Source organism: Mycteria americana, chromosome 16 (assembly GCF_035582795.1).
Source record: "Mycteria americana isolate JAX WOST 10 ecotype Jacksonville Zoo and Gardens chromosome 16, USCA_MyAme_1.0, whole genome shotgun sequence".
Taxonomy (NCBI): Eukaryota; Metazoa; Chordata; class Aves; order Ciconiiformes; family Ciconiidae; genus Mycteria; species Mycteria americana.
The window spans coordinates 1344380-1367480 of NC_134380.1; the positions used below are offsets into that span (position 1 = coordinate 1344380).

The following is a 23101-nucleotide window of genomic DNA, read 5'->3' on the forward strand; positions in this document are numbered from 1 at the left end:
AAGCCTCAGTTTATGCATTTCAACTGCCCTGTCTCCCGCTGTAGAAGGGGAAGCTGTTTGTATTCCCGATCATTTAACTCACTTAAAACCAGTGACAAATTCAGCTGTATGATGCTGGCTGGGTTTTCATTTGCCGTGGACAGAGGACAAAGAGTAACTTACAGGGAGAAGGGCCCTGTTCCTTCTTGAGACAACAGGAATTGATTTAATTTATACTTTGACAGCCAGAACCGAAAATAATCAAGAGTCCCTGCAGTGGGGTGTGGAGTGTTTGCCTTCCTTAAAGAGCAGAAAGTAATATCCCCCTGACGGGGGTGACTGGGAGAGAGACATTTGCCTCTGCAGGGGGTCAGACATCCATACATCTGCTCTTCTGGCAGAAATAGGACCGGGGAGGTCTGGGCGAGATTACAGATAAGAAATGTAAACTCTTTTTTAATGAAACTCCCCAGGTTACACCTTGCTGTTTGCTCCCTGAAATCAGTCTAAATTCAAGTATTTCTGTGGCCCAAGGAATTTGTTTCTCTTTCCCCATTAGTTGCCTGTACTTTTGCCTATTTATTTTCTGTCTTTTCAAAGGTTTTACCGGCTAAGACAGTCCCTGTGACATCCTGTGCCACTTTGTGAGAATCGTCCCACTCCTCTATCAAGTACTGTCATTATTTGTTGCTGAGAAACATGACTTTTTCAGCGAAATGCCACTAATCTGAGGGATAAATCACCTCAAAGTTCACGTCCTGGGGTAATCCTACCAATTACCTCCATTCAAATACCATATTTATGGTAAAATCAGCATTGTCAAATTGATTTCTCTTCCTGGATTCCTTGGATTTCTGTTCTTGATTACTTGATGTCCTTGATAACTGCAGTTACTATATCACTCAGAAACAACAGGTTTGCTGGTAAAATCCACCACCACGGTTCTGCAGAGCCAAACTCAGCAGGATTTAAGAGAAATCCTCTGAGCTTTTGATCCTGCGTGTTGCAACACCAAGCAAGACGGGACCCTCTGTGAGACCCTGCTGTCCCATTGCCCTGTGCAACCCACTTTGCAGGACCACCACAATGCACCTGGTGATTTTGGGATTCCACTACTTGGAAGGGAGTCCTACAGGGAGCAAGGTTCACTCAGGAACCTTTGCTCACATGTAATTCCTTGTCAAGGATGTTAGATGAGAAGATTTAGGCATAACTGAGTAATATCAGCCCCTTCTGGGAGCTATATAAAATTGTGTGAGCAGACAGCTTGCTCTAAGGATGGTGTTTGTGACACTGTGGCTCTAGCGTCATCCATCTTTTGTTCACTGTCATGTGGAAAGTCTCTTCACGGTGCATTGGCTTTTTCTCATGACGTCGGCAGAGAGGAGCATTTCTCTGGGGAGGCTCCAGCCTTGTCCATATCGCATGGTACCAGGGATAACCAGGATGGGCTTCCCTGTGGAAAGCAAACACATGGCAGGCTGCTGCTGCCACTCAGATTAACTCCATGGGTTGTTAGCTGCAGCAAGAGTATATGTCTTGGTCTGTGTCTTTGCTCTGTGGATTTATTTCCTTTTTGCAAATACTTCTGTAGTCCCCTGGTTATAGCCCAGGTGGAGTTTGCTGTTGGCTGAAGAGCCCTACTGAGCATCACCATAGCATCAGCAAACTAATATCCTCCAGTGCAGTGCTGCTTGTCCCCCAGAGAGGCTGGGGGAAGAGCTAAATCAAGCTCAGGCTCCATGCATCCATGTGTTGGCTCAGTCAGAGAGCACAGTTAGTGCCCAGAGGCCTCTATACCATGGCTTGTTTCCCTGCATCCCTCATGCTCCAGGTTTTATTTATAATCATTAAGATAGAAGCAGCTAGATGCTCCTGCTCTCTGCTGGGTCATGGCTAATGCTACTCACACCATGTTAAAAGGCCCATTAGCACTTGGGTTTTTTCTCTCTTTGAAGATGCACATGCGAATAATCAAGTTGCTTCTTGATCTTCATTTGGGCGAGACCTGGATAAGGCATGCTGGCCTTTCTGCTGTGTCTCTGTGTATGCAAGATGAGAACACGGCACACAGATGGGTAGCACAGATCACGGAGCGCCAAGTATGCTTCTGCTTTGCAACTGCCTTGCAGGCAAGGTCTTGCCCGTGATGGTGAGGGCAAGGGCATGGGAAAAGCACAAAGGATAAGGAACCTTGTATCCACACTTCTGCCATCAGCAGCGTGAACATGGAACAGCCCAGGGGAACAACCTTGGTGCTTTGAATGCCCCTCCAAGGTGCACACTGGGGACTGGAGGATGGGTGCCAGCTAGTAAAGAGGAGATGGGTTACTGGATGACCTGTCTGGAGGACAGACCCTGAGAAGTAAGACACCAAACAAGGATCCCCAGACCAGATAACTGTCTCATCAAATACAAGCACGGACCTTGTAACAGCAGGAAAGGCTTAGGGACATCCGCATGAGTTCCCAGAGCTTTTCCAGTTTTCTCCATTGCTCTCCCATCAGTGTCACCCACCCACCAATGCTCATGACACCAGGCAAGACATGGTCCCAGGCCTAGCATGGCAGGGAAGCCTCCTCTCCCTTGGCACAGCTGACCCTCCCAGGTGCTGGGCGCACACCACGCTCACTGCAGCCCTGCATCCTGGTTCACTCCCTGATGTCGAGTGACGGGCTTCTGCAGTTTCTGGCTCAAGCACTCCATTTTACTGGCCAGTGTCACCACAGTCTTGACAGCAGGCAAAGCTCCTCATCCTTATAAGTTACAGGCTGCTATGGCCTGGCTTTCATTGCTGAAAAAGGAGAGCTCCTTTACCTGCAGGTAACTAATGTGTGTGGACAAATAGGAGGTAAAACCGCAGGCTCACCTTGGGCTACTTGAGGCTATTCTAGGGGAAAATCACACCCTTTTTAAGAAGTGATAGTAATTTCATGATCCAAACTGGCAGGAAGGTGGATGCCACTATGGACTCCCTTGCTTAGTCACTCTAGACTAGGAAATTATGCCATTTTTGTAGGACATTATGATGTCCTACGTGTTCCGAGGACATGCTGGGCTGGTGTGAAAACATAAGTTGCTGAACAGCCACAAGCTCTGCAGTGAAACAGAAGACTGAATGTAGTGATGTGGGTATCTGATGGCTGGATGGTTTGTGTAGAGATGGAGGAGGGAAGGGGAATAGGATGAAGTAACACCATACCCAAGAGGGCTTGGAGTATTGGCCAGCCGAACCAAACGCCTGTGTGCACCCCCTGCTTGCACAGGTGTATCTTGAGCTCAGTGGTAACACTGCTTTTTTGCACACCGTCTACTCCACTGCTCAGTAGGGCTGAGTTAAGCTATGGCCATGCGTTCGCAGCTAAAAGGGATGGTGCACGCTGCTGTGGGGTCAGTCAAGGAGCAGCAGGAGCAGAACAAGCTCTGGATGCCTTTCACTGAGTCTCCTGCTCATCTGAGCCTGACTCCACAGAGAAAGAAGAAAATGGTTCTTTGTAATCCGGCACTGTGAAACACCAGCCCATCCCCAAGCTCTCATTAACATTACTCCAACATCCAGTGCAGAAGACGAACTGCAACGTTTAGAGCAAACTCTCTGCTTGGCCCATAGCCACCTCAGGAGTGTCAGACCCATGCTGACTTCTGCACTGACCATGGCAGTAAGCACACAAACTAAATTCAGTGGAGCATCACTAGTGAAAAAGCCTCCATCTGCAACCCAGAATGGCCTCAGCTCTTGGCCTCAATTCTACATCCTGCCAAGAGGACTCTACCCCAGTCTATACCAGCTCTTTGCTGTGTCAGACCCCCCTCAGCTGGGGAGCAGATCACTCCTGCCGTGCCTTCAGCTTGGGCAGGATGTTCCAGACACTAGTCTGTTTGGGATTTGATTTTGTGCAGTTTATATGAGCTGGACTTACCTCTGAGGTGCTGGCAGGGTGGGCAGGAGTGTGCCTGGCCCAAAGGGCAGTGGGAAAGGAGGTCTGGGACAGCCTCATCCTGGAGAACCAATGCTCAAGGTAATGCTGTGCCCTACATGGAAGTCCATCAGGCTGTTCATGTGATGCACCTGACCATCATTTTCACTCCTGAGCAGCAGAGTCCTCTCCTGTGCTGGGCCAGGCCTCGAAGCACCTTAAGGGCAAAGGCTGGGACCTGAACATGCCCTGCAATGCTATACCAGTTCAGTGCAGAGGGCATATGCACTGAGCCCCAGCTACAAACTCTTCCAGCTGCATGCCCAACAGCACCTCTCATCTCCCAGTACCTCCTGTCACAGGATGACATCTCCATCTCTGGCCAGCCATGAGCAGTCTCTTGCAGTGTCACAGATTCATGATGCAGGACAGACCTGTCCCTTAGAGTGCCCTCTCCTGCTCCCTGGTGTCTCTGGCAGAATCCCCTTGCCTGAGACCAGTACATTGTGCTTATTGCTTTGCCCTCAAGGTCTTCTATTTTCCACTAATTTTGCTTCTTATCTTGGCCAGACTGGTTATCTTTACAAGCAACAAATTTCACAAGAAGCCTGAGTGGCCACTGACCCACCTAAACTCTTCATATTGTCCTGTGCCATCTTTAATCTAGATGTAAACCGGCTCTTCTAATAAAACTCCAGACTATAGGGGATAATGGATAATCAGTATAATATACAGTCTCTGTTAGCAAACAAATTGAAGCATCAGTATCATCTTGGGAAAGTCTCAGAGATAAACATCCTCCCTTGTCCATGGTATCTGTCGGGATATTACTTTTAAATCTCTCTTGTGGCATGGCTGATGTTATCACTTCATCTGAATTAGTTAACCAAACTCTGCATTACTGTGTGTTATTTAAGTATTAATGGACCAGATGGGGTGCATTTCCTCATAGCCCTGAGGCAGCGCTGATTTTATAATGACTCTCCAAGCTGGGGCTGATTACTGCATGTGATCTTCACAAGCTGGAAAGATGAGGCATTCAGGGGAAATTAGACTGTAATTTAGTATTTATTATCAAAGGGTCAGGAGACCTGTTCCAGGAGACCCACTTGCTCCCGGAGCAGTATTCTGCTTCACACCCCTCCCCAGCGTGGCAGGAGTTCAGACTGACCACGGCTTCCCAGATCACTGACAGTCACTTGCAGGTAGCCCCTATCAGCGCCGGCACCGTGTGCAGGAGGAGGGGGCTAAAGATGACACCAGGACAGGCCACGTGCCTCATACAGAGCACATGGGCATGAAAAGTGCCAAAAGAACACATAGATAGGAGGCTACAAACCAGCTTTGGCTTTCCCTGGTCAGGAGGCAGGTTTTGATCTCTGTAGCCTCAGTTAGAGCACAGGGTAAGCCCTTGGCCCTTTATCAGGCACCTCTGATGGAGGCTGCTCGTTGCTACGGCCGTGTCAAACAGCAGCATGCTGTTGGACGTGCTCCTGACACCCTCCACAGCCACTGCACACGGGCACTGTCACACAGCCTGCCTTGCATGGACCCAAGCCCCGTCTCAGAACAGGACCTCCTGCATGTAAAGGGCATGAGCCATTTTCAGTCAGTCCCTGTAGCGCTACGTAAGTGATTTTGAGAAATACAGAGATGTTGTCTGCAGCATTACTGTCTCTGGGTGATTCCTGGTCCTCATCACAACCCAGGCAAAGCTCACTGCCTCTGTGCACCAATACACCACAACTGTTACTCCAGATTACTTTGAGAACCAAAGGATGGCCTTAACATCCAGAATTTCTGAGAGAGAGAATTATTCCAAACTTGATAAGGTCTTACTGAAAATTTGAAACCAAGATCTTTCCCAGCTTAATCAAGCACCCTATCTATAAGACAAAATATAGTTTTCCAAGGAAATCTGAATCACAGCAAGAATTAAGTTGGCAAAATGCGTGAGTCATTCACTTTATAAGTACTATAGGGACTAAACTCTGGGATGTCCCTACTTCTCTGCCAACAAATCTGTTAGGCTAGGACCACTCTCACCCAAAACAAGGACCAGAACTGTAAAATAAAAGACATTTCCTCCTGAACCATGAACCAGTCTTTGAAATTCCTCCCCAATATGCGAGCTGCCCAGGCAACGTTGTAGCTGAAATGGCAAAGGACAGTCATGTGCTTTAGTTAGAATGAACCTCAGTTCAGAGTTTTTTATTTACTTCCTGTGAAACCTTCATAAGACTGTTGAGATATTACAGGCAGTTTTGTCACTTTACAAAATTTTTGTGAAGTCACAGCTCTAAATACTGGCCTGTGCACACAAAACCAAGCCACCAAGGTTGTACAAAATTGCCAGGATTCATTTGATGAAAAATACCACACACTATTTAGTTATTTCATCAACTAAAGAAACATTGGCTGGAAACTCCATGCTAGCTGGTCAGAGCCCTAAGAAAGCTTTTGTGCTCCCAAAGGTGTAAAAAAAAATGCATTAATCACAAAAAAAGGTATTTTCATACCTCCTAATTATTCACCTGAGCAGAAAATCATTGACACAGGGAGGAAATGATGCAGCAGTGGGACAGGAATGCATAGATAGAGCACTCACCTTTAGGAAACTTCAACTTTTATTGGGAAGCAATTTAAGATCTAAACTGATGCTCCCTTCCTGTGTGGCTACAAGGAGCGGAGCCAAGTGCTATGAGTGCAGGACTGTAACGTGTAAAACATGTGTGAACAAAGAGTTTGCTGTTCAAAGGAACAAACCCTTTATTTCATCCAGAAGTGGGGAAAACCAGGGAAAAAACAACATGCTAATTTGAACTGTTGTGTGAAGAGATGGGAGTCAGAAGAAGGAGAGACGGTAAGTGAGTTATAGATTTGAAGAAAGACTGACAGAACAGCTGTAAACAGCCACGGCAAGATCTGGAGGTTTGGACAGGTCCCCACTCAAAGTGCTTGCTTGGATCACTGGAAAAGAAAGGGAAGAGCATTGGCACTAAGAATAAAGGGAGACAGTGTTTGGAAAGCAAAGCACTGGGGAAGATAAGGTTTGTCTTTGGAAGTAAGGAAGAAAAGGGATATTGATGATTAGGATTGTTTATGTTGGGGTACTCTGGTTACAGTAAAATTTAGTGGTTCTTTTTGAAGCAAACAGAAAGCCCGAGAGAACTCAGAGTGGGTTTAGAGAGCTCAAAAATAAACAGAGCTGTGGCCTGATCATCTTTTATTTGTAAACAGGCCCTGAACAAGGCTCATATGGAAGAGGAGCTTGTGAGCAATGGGGAAATGGTGAAGAGGAGACTGAAGAATCACAGGATAATCTGGGTTTGGAGGGACCTTGGGAGGTCCAACCTCCTGCTCAAAGCTGGGTCACCTCCTAGGTCAAGCCAGGGTGCTCAGGGCTTTATCCAGTCCAGTCCTGACAACCTCCAAGGAGAGGGACTGTGCAGCCCTGCCGAGTACCTGACTCAGCGCCTCACAGGGAAGAGGCTTTCCTTCCACTTGGCTGGCACCTCCTGACACGCTGTGACGAGTCCGGCTCCGGCTCCTCGACGGCCTCCACGCACGTACTACAAAGCCACCAGGCCCCACCAGGCCTCACCAGGCCCCACCCGGCCTCCTCACCCACGGCCTGCCCGGCCTGGTCCGGGCCTGGCCCAGCCCCGCAGGCCCTGGCTCCGTCCCGGCAGGCCCCCAGCACAGCAGCTCGCCGCGGTCGGAGCTGCAGCGGGTTCAGACCGGGCCCCGGCGCTGCCCTGCGGGCCCGCCACGGCCCTGGGGCTGCAGCGGCACCGCGGGAGGGCCCGGGCGAGGCCGGCGAAGGGGGCGTTGCTAGGCACGGTGGTTGCTAGGCACCCGCGAGGCGCCACTAAGCACCGCCCCTCAGCGTACCTGCAGGCAGAGAAGTTCCGATTGGGTACACCCGGTCACGTGAAAGCGGACGGTGGCCGAGCCGGGCCCGGGAGCTGCGCTTCAAGAGGTGGGTCGGCCGGAGCGGCCTCTCGCTTCTCATTGGCTCACCCGCATCACATGGCGAGGGGGGCCGCTTGAAGCCTCTGCGCGCCTATTGGCGGCGGGAGGCGCCCGGCGGGGGCGGGGGGACGCGCTCGGATGTGGGCCTTGGCGCGGGCGCTGCCGCCGTCGCCGGTTTTCGGCCTTGCGCGGCGGCTGGTGACGGGCAGGGCCATGGCCGAGGGCTCCTCGGCGGCGCGGCCGGCGCGGCGGCCCAAGGACGTGCCGCGGCACGTGTGGGCCCGCGAGAGGCGGCGGAGCGCGGGCACGGGCCTGGCGGGGCCCAACACCGTCTACGTGCAGGTGGTGGCGGCCGGGAGCCGCGACGCGGGCGCTGCCGTCTACGTCTTCTCCGAATTCAACCGGTGAGTGTGAGGCCGCGGGGCGCCTCGCCTGGGCTGGGACCGGGGCCGGGGCCGGGGCGCCCCGTCCGGGCCTTCCCTGACGCCCCTTCCCCTCAGGTATCTCTTCAACTGCGGCGAGGGCACGCAGCGGGCCATGCAGGAGCACAAGTAAGTGGGGAGCACAACCGGGGGGGCCGCCCCGGGGCTGCATCGGTCTCTGCTCACCCCCAACCACCCCCATCTCGCCCCTCAGGCTGAAGATCTCCCACCTGGACAGCATCTTCCTCAGCCGGGTGGCCTGGACCAACGTCGGTGGGCTACCAGGTGAGTGGGGTGGGCTAGCTGGGCGTCCCAGTAGCAGCCTGCCACTGGTTCCTCTCACAGGGTCCAGCCATAGGCAGCAGTTGTCTAGGCCAGAGGTGGTTGCTTTGCAAGCTGCCTGATGGGTGGTGTGTGGGGTCTTTTATGTAGCGGTGGAGAGAGGAAAAGCGCTGTCAGAGCGGCTGGATTGCACATGGGGCTCTGCAGTGCTTCCAGCTGCAGCGTGGTCTCCGCAACAGTGCATGCGAACACGTGGTGGAAGAGGTGCTGCCTCCCCAGCACGCATGGCTTTATCTTCCCAAAGTCGTCTAGCGTAGAAGGCATTACCAGTGTTGCATTGCCAGGGAGCTGTTTGTGAGTCAGACTAATTTGAGTTCAAAGGGACCTATAAAGGTTTCTGGCCCTCCCCTGTCCTCAAAGCAGGGTGAGATTAGAACAGATCACTTAGGATCTTGTCCATGAAAATTCTAGAAGTCTCCAAGAAAGGAGGAGATTAACAATCTGTTCAGGTAACTTGCTCCAAATTATGACTATCAAGATTTCTAGATATTTTCTTTATCTGCACTGATAAGTGACTTGTTGAAACTGTCACAAAGCTGAGGCCAAACTGAATTTGGATCGGAGTTCAGTTCTAGCCTTCATGGAGAGGCCCAGCACTCCTGGGCACTGAGAGGGATCTTTCTTGTGTGATCTACCAGTGGTTAGCAGGGCTGTGATAAAGCTGTTTCTCTGCTTTCTTTTAGGTATGATTCTCACGTTAAAGGCTATGGGGCTTCAAAGATGTGTTTTCCTAGGGCCACCAAAGCTGGTAAGTAGGGGGAGCTTGCAGAAGGGACAGCAAACTGTTCAAATGTTAAAGCTTACCTTGGCATTGGGGAGCTGGTATCAAAGGAATGAACCATCATACAGGTGTAAAATGCTGGTCTGAGGTAGTGCCAGCCTGAAGGTTCTGCCAGAAGCGCTGGCTTTAAAAAGCAAATCTCTTCAGTTACACACAGGACAGCATCAGGCTTCTCCTTAAAACTGTCTTGTCAGCTAATATTCTGGTAAATTGTGTTTTGGAAAAAGGTGTCCTTTGTTCTCCTATTTGCTCCCTCCCCATTTGCTTCTAATAGAAATTTGGTCTCTGATCTCCTGCTTAACCCGATCCCTGCCAGCCTAATGCCATGTCTAGGCTGAAAATTTCCAATCCTCAGCATTGTTTTATTTCCTTGCAATATCTGCTGACTAATTATATTGATGGAACAGATGGGGAGAGTGATTCTTTATTTTTCTTTCTCTTTCGAAATGAGTAATGCTCACTGGGACACCTGCCCAGTGCTTTCGGGCTGGCTGTGTGCTGCCCAATTTTTGCCTGACTGTGTGTTGAGCTTTTGACTTCACTGAGAGTAACTGTAACTCCTGAAAGTGGTGCTTGTAATTGCACTGCTTAGGCACAGCCTCCTGATACACTATCTCTTTTCCAGCAAAACTACTTGAAAGCAATTCGACTCTTTCCTGGGCCCCTAAAAAGGATGGATTTAGGTATGTAGGTCAGTGATGTGTAGTTAATATGAGCTTGTAGCTTCTTTTTGTTTCAGCTGTAGCCAAGGTTGCATTGAACAGTAACAACTTCAGAATAAATGCCTCTGGTTTAGATCCACTCAAAGAAAGGTTTAAACATTTGTTTTGATCCGATACACTGTTCAAATCTATCGCAAGAACTTCCTGGAAGAAAAACAGTGTTTCCAGCTCTGTTTCTGGTAGGCCACTGCCAGTCTGTCTGACTAGTAGACAGTATTTGGTTCTAAAGCACTGTAAAGCAATTTGCTTCCAGAGTCTGCCAGTGAACTTTGCTTGCTGTGGTATCATGGACTACTTTTTGTGGATGATGGGCTTTTAAGAACTTTAATTATTGATTGATCTTTGCAGTTGGGCAGAGAAAGTGAAGGGGGACATTCAGCAGGTTTTGTTTAAGAAAGGAAAAAGATATTTTCCTGATTTAAATTCTTGTAGAATATGAACTTCTTCTTATGAAGTTGCTAATGCTGGTTTCTGATCTCTTTCCAGCTGTGCAGTTGCACACAGAGCCCGAGTATAAGGATGAGACGATGACAGTCTACCAAATACCTCTTACAGGTGAGCATATGACTCTGTAGTCAGACAGGAGAAGCACTTGTTCAGTAACCATGCTTAAGGTGGTTAAAGGAGCGGCTTCTGTTTACAAGCCTGAGTAAGGAGAGGTTTATTAATTTGCATGTTTTTCTCAGGAGAAGGATCTCTTTCAAAGAAACAAGACCTGCTGAGTCAGGGCCTTGTTTTGTTCCTTTAGTTGTGGGTGTATAGAATAACGTGTGAAACATCACTGGATTTGGCTTTCCTAGCCAACTGAGTTTTCTTACTGCTGGAAACTGTGATACTTAGAGTACAGGCACAAACTTGACAGAATTTAGCAGTTTTGAGGGAATCTGAAGGACTTGAATGATGACCGGCTCCTGAAATAAGTGACTAGAGTATGCAAGCGCGAGGGAGGGGAAGAACTCTGTATTCTGGTGCAGTTTAAACATGACTGTCATGGAAGAGGGAATGCTATTAATGCTTTTCTTATCTATCCCTTTTGACTGAATGATCTTTGTCTGGTTTTATTGGATTTGGGACAGGAAAACCACTAGCTGCTGAAAGTATGTTGCCTCAGAGTCCTGGAGCATCAACCCAAGGTGGAAATAGCCCTAAAGGGGACACAGGACCTGGATCCCCAAGAGCTACACAGCAAAGCTTGGAGGAGGGCAAGGGAAAAGAAAGTCCAAAGAAAACAGGTGAAAAAAATGGAATGACCTTTTTAACTTTAATGAAATAATGCCATATTAAGGATATGCATTTGTCCTCAGAGCAGTTTGCTCTCTGAAAGTGAGGTCTGTAGAGAAGCTCAGCTGAAGGATTACATGGAGCGGAATGAGTTCTGGTACTTTGGAATTTGACGCAGAACTAATAAGGCCTCGAAATTGGATGTGATTCCTACTTGGGGTGTGATTAGTCCCTGTAGTAGTTTGCCGTTGGCTGGAATGGGTGCTCCAGCCTTTGTAATTTAATTACAAGTGGATGTTGGGGTTGATTATTTTTCAGTCTTGGGCTTTGTTTTGGTTTCTTGTAGCTGAAACTGTGGGCTGTCTGGCCTTAGGTGCTTGTAACATTTTGCTACTGGGCTCCAAGTTGGCTGGATGATGTTGTTCCTGTCAATGCTTTAGCAAACATTGACACATTTTGGCTTTAAGAAAAATGATAGTCAGTGACGATTCTGAATAGTTTTGCTTTTTTTTACAGGTGGTGAACAGAAGTGTGCAAGCAGGCATCCCGATCTGGTGATGGCTTTCCTTTGTAAAGTAAGCTTGGACATAAAGATCTCTAAATCAATGTAGAATAGAATATAGAATAGAGTGTTTCAGCTGGAAGGAGCCTACCACGATCATCTAGTCCAACTGCTTGACCACTTCAGGGCTGACCAAAAGTTAAAGCGTATTACTGAGGGCATTTTCCAAATGCCTCTTAAACACTGACAGGCTTGGGGCATCGACCACCTCTCTAGGAAGCCTGTTCCAGTGTTTGACCACCCCCTCTGTAAAGAAATGCTTCCTAATGTCATTAGGACATTTCATCTGGCTAAATAGATTTAATTTGAGATAGCATTTTCAAGCAGGACTCTGAAGCTATTTTGTGATTCTACTTTTCAAAGGTCAGAGTAAAAGCAGCATGCATAGGAATGTGTAAAAACTAGATACATTTTTTTAGAAGTGTTCTTTATAGAGCAGCCAATTAAGAGTATACAGGTTCCATTCTTGCTTAATGCTTACGGTAGGGAAGTCAAGCCTGTCCTGCTTACTTGGCTAAAGAAGGGAGCAGGAAGCAGTAGTGTGATCTTGGAAACCAGAAAGTCTAGTAAAAGGTTTTGGGGGGTAAATTAGACTAGAGGCTGTGAAACTGAAAAGAAAAACAAAATTCCCTTGGCTTGTGGGGAAACACTTAAACTGGAAGTACATGGATCTTGTTTCCTGGTCCTCTTTATTTGGTTGATAATTCTGTTTTATTTAACTCTTTTCAGATTCACCCAAAGAAGGGAAAATTCCTAGCAGCTAAAGCACAGGAGATGGGCCTGCCAGTGTGAGTACAAGATCCCAGTCTGGGGGATGGGGCAACAAACACTAGGCATGTTGATGTTGGCAAGCTAAATATTTCTATGGCCTTGTTTTCAGGGGAACTCCAGCCATTCTTCCGATAATTACAGCTCTCAAAAATGGGGAGAGCATCACTTTTGAAGGCAGAGAGGTAAGATATATCTGTGCTTTCTGCTGTGGCTTTGCCATCCTCCCTCCTTCACTGGGCTCCCAGGGTGACAATCTTTTTGTGCAGAATGTTTTGCCTACCAATTCGTATTGGGACATGTGGTTTGTGGGTTTTTTTGTGGATTTGGTTTTTTTTTTTACACCCATTCTTGAGGCAAGGGTGGGATGGATGCCTATTCCCTTTCATCCCTGCTAAGAGGTTGGCATGGGTTTTGCTTTTTTTGGGCTTTGAGTGGCTACTTTTGGTTAGTGTCTCGTCCCTGTTCCAGCCCCAAGTTGTTGCTGAATGTGGCTCCCGTGGGGAGCTTGTCTGGGGCTGTTGCAGGGGTATGATTAGGGAAGTATGCTCTGAAACGGAATTCATTTGTGAGTATGGCTGTATGTCTGCTATTTGTCAGAGCCGCTTCATCTCCCCTTGCCAAAGCTGATACAGGTCTAGCAGTGAACAGGTCTAGTGGAGTTAATCCCTGCGTGTTTTAAATCTGGGGTTTGAATGCCTGTGTAGCTATCGCTCCCTCCTTACTCTATTTGCACCTCTTAGACCAAAAGAAATTCAATGGTTCCTGTGTGCAGGGTCTTATTCTCTCAAACACTAGCCTGAAGTGAGAGGCAGAGCCAGCTCTGGCCATGTCCAAGGTGATCTGTAAGTGAAGATCCTAACCTGGGAGATAGGATTGACATATCTTTGTGTCATAAGAATTTCACAAAGTCTTTTTTTCTTAAGCACACTTTTGCTACCATCTGAATCTGCTGTGGGAACCTAGAAGCTGCTAAAATTCCCTTCCTTGCATTAGGTTGTGGTTTGCTCTGAGATCAGGGTTGGGATTTGTTGTTACACAGCAAAATGCAAACCTGTGTAATGAGAGCAGAAAGGGAACAAGAACTGCACTGGCTGGCTTTGCTGAGCATTGAGAGAGCCTGCTCTAGGGGCTGGCTGATAGAACAGCTGCCAAAAGAGTCGGACATAATGATGCAAGAAGGGCTGCGTTTATGGTTTGATTGTCGTGTGATCTTTGTGTACCTGCCTGCAGCTCTTTCCCGAAGAACTGTGCACCCCTACTGATCCTGGCCCAGTGTTCATTGTGCTGGAGTGTCCTCATGAGGGCTTTGTGGATGCTGTCTGTGAAAACAAGACCTTCCAAAGGTAGTGGGGCTGGCTGCCCTGGAGTGTTTGGGGGAAGACATCTGTGCTGAGCTTTGCTAAAGAGAAGTTCTTGATCTATTCTAGATGTGTTGGTTCTTGTGACTGATATCTGAGCTGTTTGGCGCTGTTAAGGAGCTATAGATGCAAGAAAGGACTGGTGGTGCATTTTGAGCCTTTTAGGAAAGGCAGGCCTGTGCAGGACCCGTGGGGTTCTGTAACTGTGACAGGCCTGTCTTCCCTCAGGGGCCTCCAGGGAAGGAAATGTGCACTGGTGGCTTGGGAGCTGGTGGCTTGGGACTGGTGGCTGGGGAGCAATGTAGAGACTGCCGTGTCCCTGTGTGGTGGAAGCCTGGACTGCATGTAATGTGTCTGTAGGGCTTGTGCAGAAGCGTGTTAGGCTTCTGAAAGGCTCTGCAGATGTTGTTGCTCTTGGAGGAGAGGAACTGCCCTGGGGAGGACAGTGGAGGTGTTAGCAAATGGCAGGCTTGAGCCTTCACGGAGCCTTGTGCTACTGCAATTTGGAGCCTAGAGCTCCTGGGCTGTGCTCTTAAGATCTGTGCTATGCCTGCTTCGGGGGGGGGCATCTCTGGTAGCACCAAGATGGGAGAGGGGAGGGGATGCCAAGGTGATGGAGGACTGAAGCACAGGTATTCTTTCTATATTTGAATGTGCCCCAGGTACCAGGAAGGACTTCCTGAGAACCAGGTGGCCTTGGTTATTCACATGACTCCAGAGTCAGTGCTTCGAGACAGCCGCTACCAGCAATGGCTGGAAAGGTATGTGAACTTCTGATTACTTGGTTTCATGTCACTGTTGGGGGGGGCAGTGTGTTCTTATGGTGAAAATGTTTTTCCCAGAGTAGAAATAGGTGTTGGCTGGCAGCAGAGCTCTGCTGGCTCAGATGAGATATTGGCTAATGGCTCAGGTGTGCACATATGACCAACTCTAATGTGGGGCTGAAGCTGTTGAGCATTTTATTGTCCTCTTACAGATTTGGACCTGGAACTCAGCACTTGGTGCTCAATGAAAACTCCTCTGCAGTGCACAACCCACGCAGCTACAAGATCCAAACTCAGCTGAACCTCATCCACCCAGAGATCTTCCCTCTGCTCACCACCTACCAGAGCAAGGTAGGCCAGGCCCTGCTTGCCTGCATACCTTGTGCCCCTGAGCAAAGAATGTGTTTAATGTCACTCTTCTCCCTGTAGGAAGAAGAGGCTGTGTGTAGCGTGCCCATTGTGCGAGGAGAGTGCCTCTTGAAATACCACTTCAGACCACAACAGGAGTGGCAGAGGTCAGTGGGAATCTTTGACTTACCAGTTTTTGGGTGTTGGCTTGAAGCAGCTTTTCAGTGTGAGTCTGTGCTGAGCGAGGATGGTGTGTCAGCATCCTTTGCAGATTCTTACTGGCAGCCTTGCTGGGGTAGCTGCCAAGCTATCAGCTGTGTCTTGAGGGGTGTGTTCCTGTCCTTGAAAGTCTCAGGCAAGGTGTAGGACTTGTGGTGTAGGACAGGTGAGTGAACCACTGAAAACACCACCTCACCATAGGTTTGGAGTGTTGTTTCTGTCCCTTGCTCTTCTACTGTCACGTGCTCCTCTGTCCTTTGCTTTGATGTCGTATGCTGTGCACCTAGCTGTGGCTGTCGCAGAGCAGATGGTGGCAGGAGAGACTTTTTGGGGAGCCCAGTAAAAGTCTTATCAGGCTTTCTGGGTCTTCAAATGGTATCAGAGCTGAAAGCCCCAGGTGGTTAAACAGTTGCAGACTTCTCCGCTGGTGCTTGCTTTTCAGGCAAGTAGGTGAAGCTGCTCAATGAGGGTCTTAATGGCAGGGGACCATGTGGTGCAAGGGGGTACCAGCTGCCATGGCTCAAATTTCTGGGTCTGTTGGGCAGAATAGGAGGACCCAGATGCCAAGAAGAGTTTAAGTTTCTCTGCTTAAGGTATCTGAAGGCCTGTAATACTGCACGTGCTCTAATGCAGGACCAGGACACAGGTCCCTTATGCTTTTGAGGTGGTGCCTGGAGCCCTTTTGGGCAGTTGTTCCTCTTCCAGGAGTCTCCGTGCTGCCTTGCAGTGCCCTCTAGTGTCTGACAGCTCTCTGGATCTAGACAGCACAGGGGAGCATAGTGCTGTTCCAGGAGCTTCTCCAGTTTGGTGGAATGATTATTTCTGTGGCATTGCTCAGCCCAACCAGGCCTTTTTGGCACACACCACACTCGTGGATGTATCTTCCCCCACCCCTCAAAATGGAACTTGGAAGGAGCATTTGACCCTTTGTTGTAAGGCTGTTTTGGCACAGTAATTTGGCACTTTGCTCTGAAAAGTGCTGCCTTTTCAGTTCCTACCCTGCCCCATCCTGATACGTGGCCTGTTCTTTCAGAGATGCTGTGACGGTCTGTGATCACGACGCGTTTGTTAGTGAAGCCTTGGATCTCCCTGACTTCCAGACTCGTGTGAAGGAGTGCAAAGAGAGCCTGTCTGCTGTACCAGGTAAGGATCAGCAACTTGTCTTGGATCAGTGTAATCGGAAGGAGGAGGTCTTGGTGACCCACTGCTTTAGAGCCCAGACAGAGCTGTGAACAGGCAGTTTTCCTGCTGCCTGAGAGGTGCTCTTAAGTCCTTCTGGAGCTGTACAGAGGACAGGCTTAGCACAAACGGAGTTAGCTTGTTTCAGTTGGATTTACGCAGTCTTGTGCTTCTGGTTTTCTAAAGCTGCTAGGTTTGGGGACTGAGTGCTGTTGGGGGCAATTAGAAACAAAGCGCCCGTGTGTTATTTCTCTGAGTTGACCAGAGCTCTGCTTGTGTTCAGTGCTGTCATAGCGGCCACAGTGCCAGTCCCTATGTCTGGGAGAAGTCTTGCTGTAGAACCAGCTCCCTGTGGGGCACTCTCCTCTGAATTTCAGTTTTCCTGTTGGCAGTGAGGCTTTCATGGTACGACACAGCACCGCTCACTCACTGTCTGGATCCTGATTCCGGGGACAGTCAGGGCACTGTAGAATGGGAGTCAGGTCCCTCTTGAACTGCCAGCTCTGTCATGGGAAATAGGCAGAATCCTTGTTTGCCTTCCTTTGGATATGCAGTTATGCACTGTGATGTGTTTTCTTGGTGGTGCTCGTCCTGTCTTCCCTTGAAAACCTTGCTGCTGTAGGAAAGCCAGAGGCTGAGGGGGGCAAAAATGAACATGCTGGACATGTAGACTCTGGAGTTACTAGGCTGTTGAACTAAATGGTGTCTGACTGGGCAGTACGTGGATAACATTTACTTACAAATCTTTGTTGTCTGTTTTCTCCAGGAAATGTGGGTGCTTATCCTGAAATTGTGTTCTTGGGAACAGGATCTGCAATTCCAATGAAAATCCGAAATGTCAGTTCCACACTGGTAAATACCAGGTAAATCCCAGTGTCATGCATTCTACTTGGAGAGGCTCAGTGTCTCAAGAGGCTGTTGCCCAAGGGCTGTTTTGACCAGTGTGTTGATGACACGGGGAGAGTGCCCCTATTGTGGAGTCTGTACGACTTTAGTTTCAGGCACCTGTCTCTCCGTAGGTGGGGAAGACTTGAAAGCCACCTGTAAAGCGAAACATTTAATGTCTTCTTTCATTTTACCATCTGCCCCAAGGGTGTGTTCAGCATCAATACAAGACCAGAATGAGCTATGTAGACAGAACAGTCTTTCTAAAGCCTTGGCTAGTAGAACTGGAGTAGCATTTAGAGGTGTAAGCACTGAGAGTGCTCTGCCTTCCAACCCAAAAGATCCCCCTCCCTGAATGGGCCCTGGTTAGAGCTCATACAGTGGCTGCTAAATGTCTTTGTCACTTGTCTTGCCAGCTCTACCCGATCCCTGCTCTTGGACTGTGGAGAAGGAACATTTGGACAGCTCTGTCGCCACTATGGAGAGCAAGTTGACCAAGTGCTGTGTAACATAGTAGCTGTGTTTGTGTCTCACATGCATACTGATCATCATTCGGTAGGTTGAGTGTGCTGGAAGGAGAAGGAGTTCTGTGCAGGCATGCTCTGCTGTTTGGGATTCAGATGTAGCTGCAGCTGATGAATGTGGGCTGCCCTGCTGTTAAGGCTGCACTTAGCCTCTGCATTCCCCAGGCACTTCCCCAGGCACTACTGAATCTTTCTGTGTTTCTAATCCCCTCTCCCTTCCTGTTAGGGGTCCCTGCAGACTTGCTGGGATCATCCAGAGTTGTAATTTTTTAGCAATGTCCAACCCAGCTTCCTTCAGTACTTTGCAATAACAGGCACAGAAGGACCAGTTGGTCTATTCTAGATTGGGCCTGATAAGGGTGGGCTGTTTGCTGGTCTGTTTTGTTTCTGGAAACCACACTGGGTCTGAGATGTTGGGTAAAAACTTTCTGCTCTCCACCCTTCTTTTGGGAGCAGACACAGCAGCACTGGGAAGGGCTGAGGGGCTTGTGTTGTGGGCTGCTGGCCACCAGCTTGGGGGCATAAGCAGTGCCAGCGTTACAGCAGCTCAACAAGTTGCAATTATTGGAAAAGCAATAATCATATATTACTGACTATAGGTTTTCCAAAAACTGCAGCTTGCTGAGCTGGGGTAGCACTGTTGCCTCTTACGCCCCAGATATTTCTGACTACAGCTTGCTGTCTTGTTTGTTCCCTTTGCAGGGGTTGTTGAACATCCTGATGGAGAGGCGGAGAGCTTTTGTAAGTCGTACTGTTGTTTCACTGCCCCTGAACTTGCCTTGGAGTGAGGGGAGGGGAACTTCTGAGTAGTGGAAAAGCACCATTATTTCCCTAGGTATTTCTTCTTTCTGATTTGGTATACCTAATACTGATTTCCCCCCCACCCACCCCCCCGGCCTTTGCTTTTCCAGGCAGCCCTTGGTCAGGCTTTCAGCCCTGTGTTTCTGGTAGCACCTGAACAGATCATGCCTTGGCTACACGAGTACCACAACCACTGTGAAGAGATTCTCGGAGACATCAAGTGAGTGTTCTGTGTGGTATGTGGAGAGCTGTCCTTGCTGGGTCCTTATTCAAGGCAAACTACTGTCATCCATTCCCCACACACCTTTGTTGAAGGCGACTCTGACTCCTTCCACAGTGTGCAGAATTAGGATGTGCAGTTTGCAAAGGGGAGGACAGGGTTTGTTACTCAGTTGTGCTACTTAATAGCGGCTTACATGCAGACTTTCCTTTTCCTGAGGAAAGGGGCGTTGGGCAAATGAAAAAAGATTCCTGGAAGAGAGAGTATTTGACAGTGGGGAGGAAGTGTTTGGATGAGTTATTGGGGCACTGGGTAGTGAAAGCAAACTAGTGAAACCAAAAGGGAAAACCAGATGGGTGCACAAAAGTGTCTTGTTTGTAAGGTGCTGAAGTGAGAAGGAGAAATAGGCTGCTTAAAGATAAGATCAGGTTTTACTTTGTACCTGCCCTTAGTTCTCTCTTCTCCCCTCCCTCACAGAATGATTACTTCCCAGTCTCTTGTGAAAGGCTGTGAGAACATCAAACCTAAAGCCAAATGGTTTGTCAGTTCTCTGTTAGAGAACTACGACTTGGCTGAGGTAAGCTCACGATCTGGCAGGGTCAGTTGATATGAGGGGCAAGAGGGGACCTGAGGTCTAACACTTGTATCCTTGTTCAGTTTCAGACTTGTGAAGTCCAGCACTGTAAAAATGCTTTTGCATGTTCAATGATCCACAAATCTGGCTGGAAAGTAGTCTATTCTGGTGACACAATGCCCTGCATGGCCTTAGTGCAAATGGGTAGGTGACAAAAGCCCTCTGCTTGTAGAATCGCTTGGAGAAAGGTCTTGAACTGTTAGTATCTGAAGTGGGTACCTGCAAACCCTTGGTGCTATGCCTGCCACATGAGGGGCTAAGGGGAGGGAAATAAGAGTTCATGTAGGCAGTTGAACTAGTCTATATTCAACTGAAGGTTGAATATGTGATTATTTACACAGGGAAAAATGCTACCCTGCTGATCCATGAAGCAACGCTGGAAGATGGCATGGAAAAAGAAGCAATAGAGAAGACACACAGGTGGGGTGTGTTCTGCTGTCTACCACTATTAGGAAGGTGAAGATGCGGAGCTGAGCTTTGTCCTTGGTGGAGAAAGACCCAAGTCCTGTAGATGGCTCTGGTGTGTGTAGAGCTGTTTGGCACTAAAAATGGTGTGTTGCTCATTGCACCAGCTCTAACTCTCACAGCTCCTCTGAATGTCCCCAAAGAGATATAGGGAAAGCTTTTTAAGTGGGCAGTGGTAACTCTACAAATAGACTAGCCCAAAGGAAAGGTCCTCTGCTCAATTACATTTCAGGACTAATCTCAGGAGGTGGTAGAGTCGTCATACCTCTTCCCCCAGCTAACCGCACAATTCAAACTGAGCGCTGCAACTAGTGATAACTGAGCGCTGCTCCCAGGAAAAGTGGGGAGACCTGAGAGCAGCTTCACAATTACATGTGAGTGCAAGAGAGCTGCACTTGCTGGCACCCCTGGGACAAGTATTTGAATAAGCCCCTGTCCCCAGTTTGTGGAGCTCTTAACTGTAGAGCTCCAAGTAATGAGAGCTGCACTCCTGCACACAGGTTGCCAGAGGAAGAGGTGCCTGGGTGTGCCTGCAAGGAGCAGGGACACCTTGTGTGCAGCAAGTGTTAGATAGTATCGAGTGTTGGCTGTTGGTGCAATGTGACCATAGATGCAAAGCAGCCTGCCTTGCCTTGTTGGAGGGGCAGTGCTAGCTAGCCTGTGTGTGACCAGGGTACACGGTGCCGTGTTCCTGTTCCGTTTGCAGCACAACCTCCCAGGCAATTCAGACTGGGATGAAGATGAATGCAGAGTTCATCATGCTCAATCACTTCAGTCAGAGGTACGCCAAGATCCCGCTGTTCAGTGAAGACTTCAGTGAGAAGGTTGGAATTGCATTCGATCACATGAGGGTAAGTTGGGAGCTTTGAGCCAGACTGTGGGAAAGGTTTCAGTGTTACTATGGGATGGCTGCTCATGAATTAAATTCCACTTGTAATGTTGTATCTATACACCATCTCCTTCTGAAGGGTAATCTCTGAAACAGCTCCTTCTACTGCTGGCAGCAGACATCACCAACGTGGGGGAGAATGGGTGGCACAGAGTGAGACAGGTGCTGATGGCTCTTGAGAACAGAATTCCACTCTTAACACACTGGGTACTTGCCTCATGTCGTTTCTATTCTGTGCACTCTACTCCCAGCTGAAAACCTAATTTTGCTTCCATTCCCACTCCCTTCTTAATTGCTGTGGTGCAAAAGACATCCAGGAACCAACAGCTGCTGCCATTGGATTGAACGCAGTTGTAGCAGTGAGAATAACTCACTAATCAATCAAAACTTGTACAGTGTCCACATAATTTCTTGTAAATGTAAAGAAAATGTAAATAACTTGGCGTATGGGATCTGTGGACTGACTGCTGTAGGGTTGAAAATTATGACCTGCCTGATAGTGTAAATGTAGCTGAAAATCATCAGCGAGGTTAGGGCTCCTCTGTGCTGGGTGCTGCACAGAGGAAGAGGAGGAGGCAGTGCCCTGCCATCTGAACAGGCAAAAGACGGGGGGTGGGGGGGTGGGAAGAAGGAAAGCAAAAACCAATTGTCATGCAGGTGTTCCTGTGTCTGATGTATTTCAGGTACGTTTTGGTGACTTTCCAACCATCCCGAAACTGATCCCACCTCTGAAAGCTTTGTTTGCGGGTGACATAGTAGAAATGGAGGAGCGGAAGGAAAAACGGGAGATGCGCCTTCTGAAGGAGACTGCTATAGTCTTGGACAAACTGGCTGATGGTGAGAACAAGGAAGCACTACGCCAGAAACGGAAACAAGCCAAGAACTGTCAGGAACTACCAAATAAGAAGCTTAAAACAGTAAACTGAAAGAAATGTGGTTGAGAATGCTCTGCTCTGTAAGAGGTGCCTTGCTCTCTGCAGGCCTTGGGGAGCACGCAGTGCCAAGGGCTGCCTGCAGGCACCGTGGAAAAAGAGGCTGGCCTCAGCATCTGGGTTTGCTTGGTCATCAGTGGATCTCCATGGGCTGAAGCTACCAAGCACGCTGTTAGCAGCACGAGTCCTTGTGGTGACAGTACCTGCCCATACAGTTCCTATTCCTGGGTCTCACCAGTCCGTGTGTCATTTTTCTTTTAGCCAAAAGTTCTTCTCTCTGAACTGTTTTAATTTTTGGTTTTATGCTACAATCTATTGATAATGTAACAGCAGCAGTTGTGACCTTTGCAAGAGATCTGGTTTGAGAAGCCCTTGAGGGGCTGTGGATTCACCAGAATAAGGCGAATAAGGTCTCTGAGTTATGAGGAATGTAACTAGGTATCAGAACCCAGCTCGTAGGAGGAAATTTCACAATAAAATGGGACCTAATTTTTAGGTTAATTTAGAGATGTGAATGCTGCTGTGTTCCTATTTTATTTTTGTTTTCTCAGCTGATTTTTTTAAATGAGATCAGTTTTCCAAGCCCTTTATTTAGAATCCACATAAATCACCCACTGTTGCACAGGAGGCTGTATTTTCTCTAGGTTGCTAATGAAGACATAGGGAGGGAAAACAAATACCGAATTGCTCCAGAGAATGACCTTTGTTGGCTGTTTCTGCCATTACCTGTTCCTGCAAAGACCAAGATCTCACCCTGATGCTGGAGCCTCATGCCTGGTCCGCTTGTGTTTTGTGCCAGCAAAATCGTATCTGCCTCTGCTACCCTACAGCCAGGAGTTTCACTGCTGTCAGTTCAAGCTGGTAACAACTGGGAGTGGCTTTTGAATGGCTCTGGAACAGACAACTGAGAGTTTCCTCGAGCAGCTCCCAGTCCTGGATGCAGGGGAACAGGAAAGCTGGCAAAGGTCTTTGTGAAAAAGGCCTGCAGTTAAGGAGTGTTTTCAGGGCTTTCTGGGGGTCAGCTTTGCTTCCTTCCTTCCTTACCAGTGCAGTAACTGCATGTGTTTGTAAGCAGAAGGGGGAGCTTTGCCCTGTTTCAATTAAGGAGTTCATTTTCAGAGGCAACTTGAAGGCACTGGGCCCCCAAGCACTGCTTAGCAAATGATACCAGCACATATTAAAGATTTAAGA

The 23101-nt window shown here is 48.5% G+C and overlaps 1 protein-coding gene across 1 annotated transcript; it reads left to right on the forward strand.

Annotated features, from left to right (window-relative positions):
• Positions 1–7973: 7973 nt before the first annotated feature.
• On the forward strand, positions 7974–22451 carry ELAC2 (elaC ribonuclease Z 2). The gene is made up of 24 exons (XM_075518780.1): positions 7974–8275; positions 8372–8422; positions 8508–8578; positions 9319–9383; positions 10042–10099; positions 10625–10693; positions 11215–11370; positions 11876–11934; positions 12651–12709; positions 12802–12874; positions 13923–14035; positions 14713–14811; positions 15027–15165; positions 15244–15329; positions 16415–16524; positions 17327–17423; positions 17862–18000; positions 18672–18710; positions 18881–18990; positions 19468–19567; positions 19648–19768; positions 19966–20044; positions 20796–20940; positions 21662–22451. The coding sequence occupies exons 1-24, from the start codon at positions 8010–8012 to the stop codon at positions 21902–21904; spliced, it is 2547 nt and encodes an 848-aa protein (XP_075374895.1). The 5' UTR covers positions 7974–8009; the 3' UTR covers positions 21905–22451.
• The last annotated feature ends 650 nt before the right edge of the window (positions 22452–23101 follow it).

What these genes read in the sequence shown, in the direction of transcription:
- ELAC2 (XM_075518780.1), top strand. Translation starts at nt 8,010, where the DNA reads ATGTGGGCCTTGGCGCGGGCGCTGCCGCCGTCGCCGGTTTTCGGCCTT. An exon ending in AGAACTACGACTTGGCTGAG is followed by an intron (nt 19,568 to 19,647) that starts GTAAGCTCACGA and finishes ATCCTTGTTCAG; the next exon opens with TTTCAGACTTGTGAAGTCCA. An exon ending in CATGGCCTTAGTGCAAATGG is followed by an intron (nt 19,769 to 19,965) that starts GTAGGTGACAAA and finishes TTATTTACACAG; the next exon opens with GGAAAAATGCTACCCTGCTG.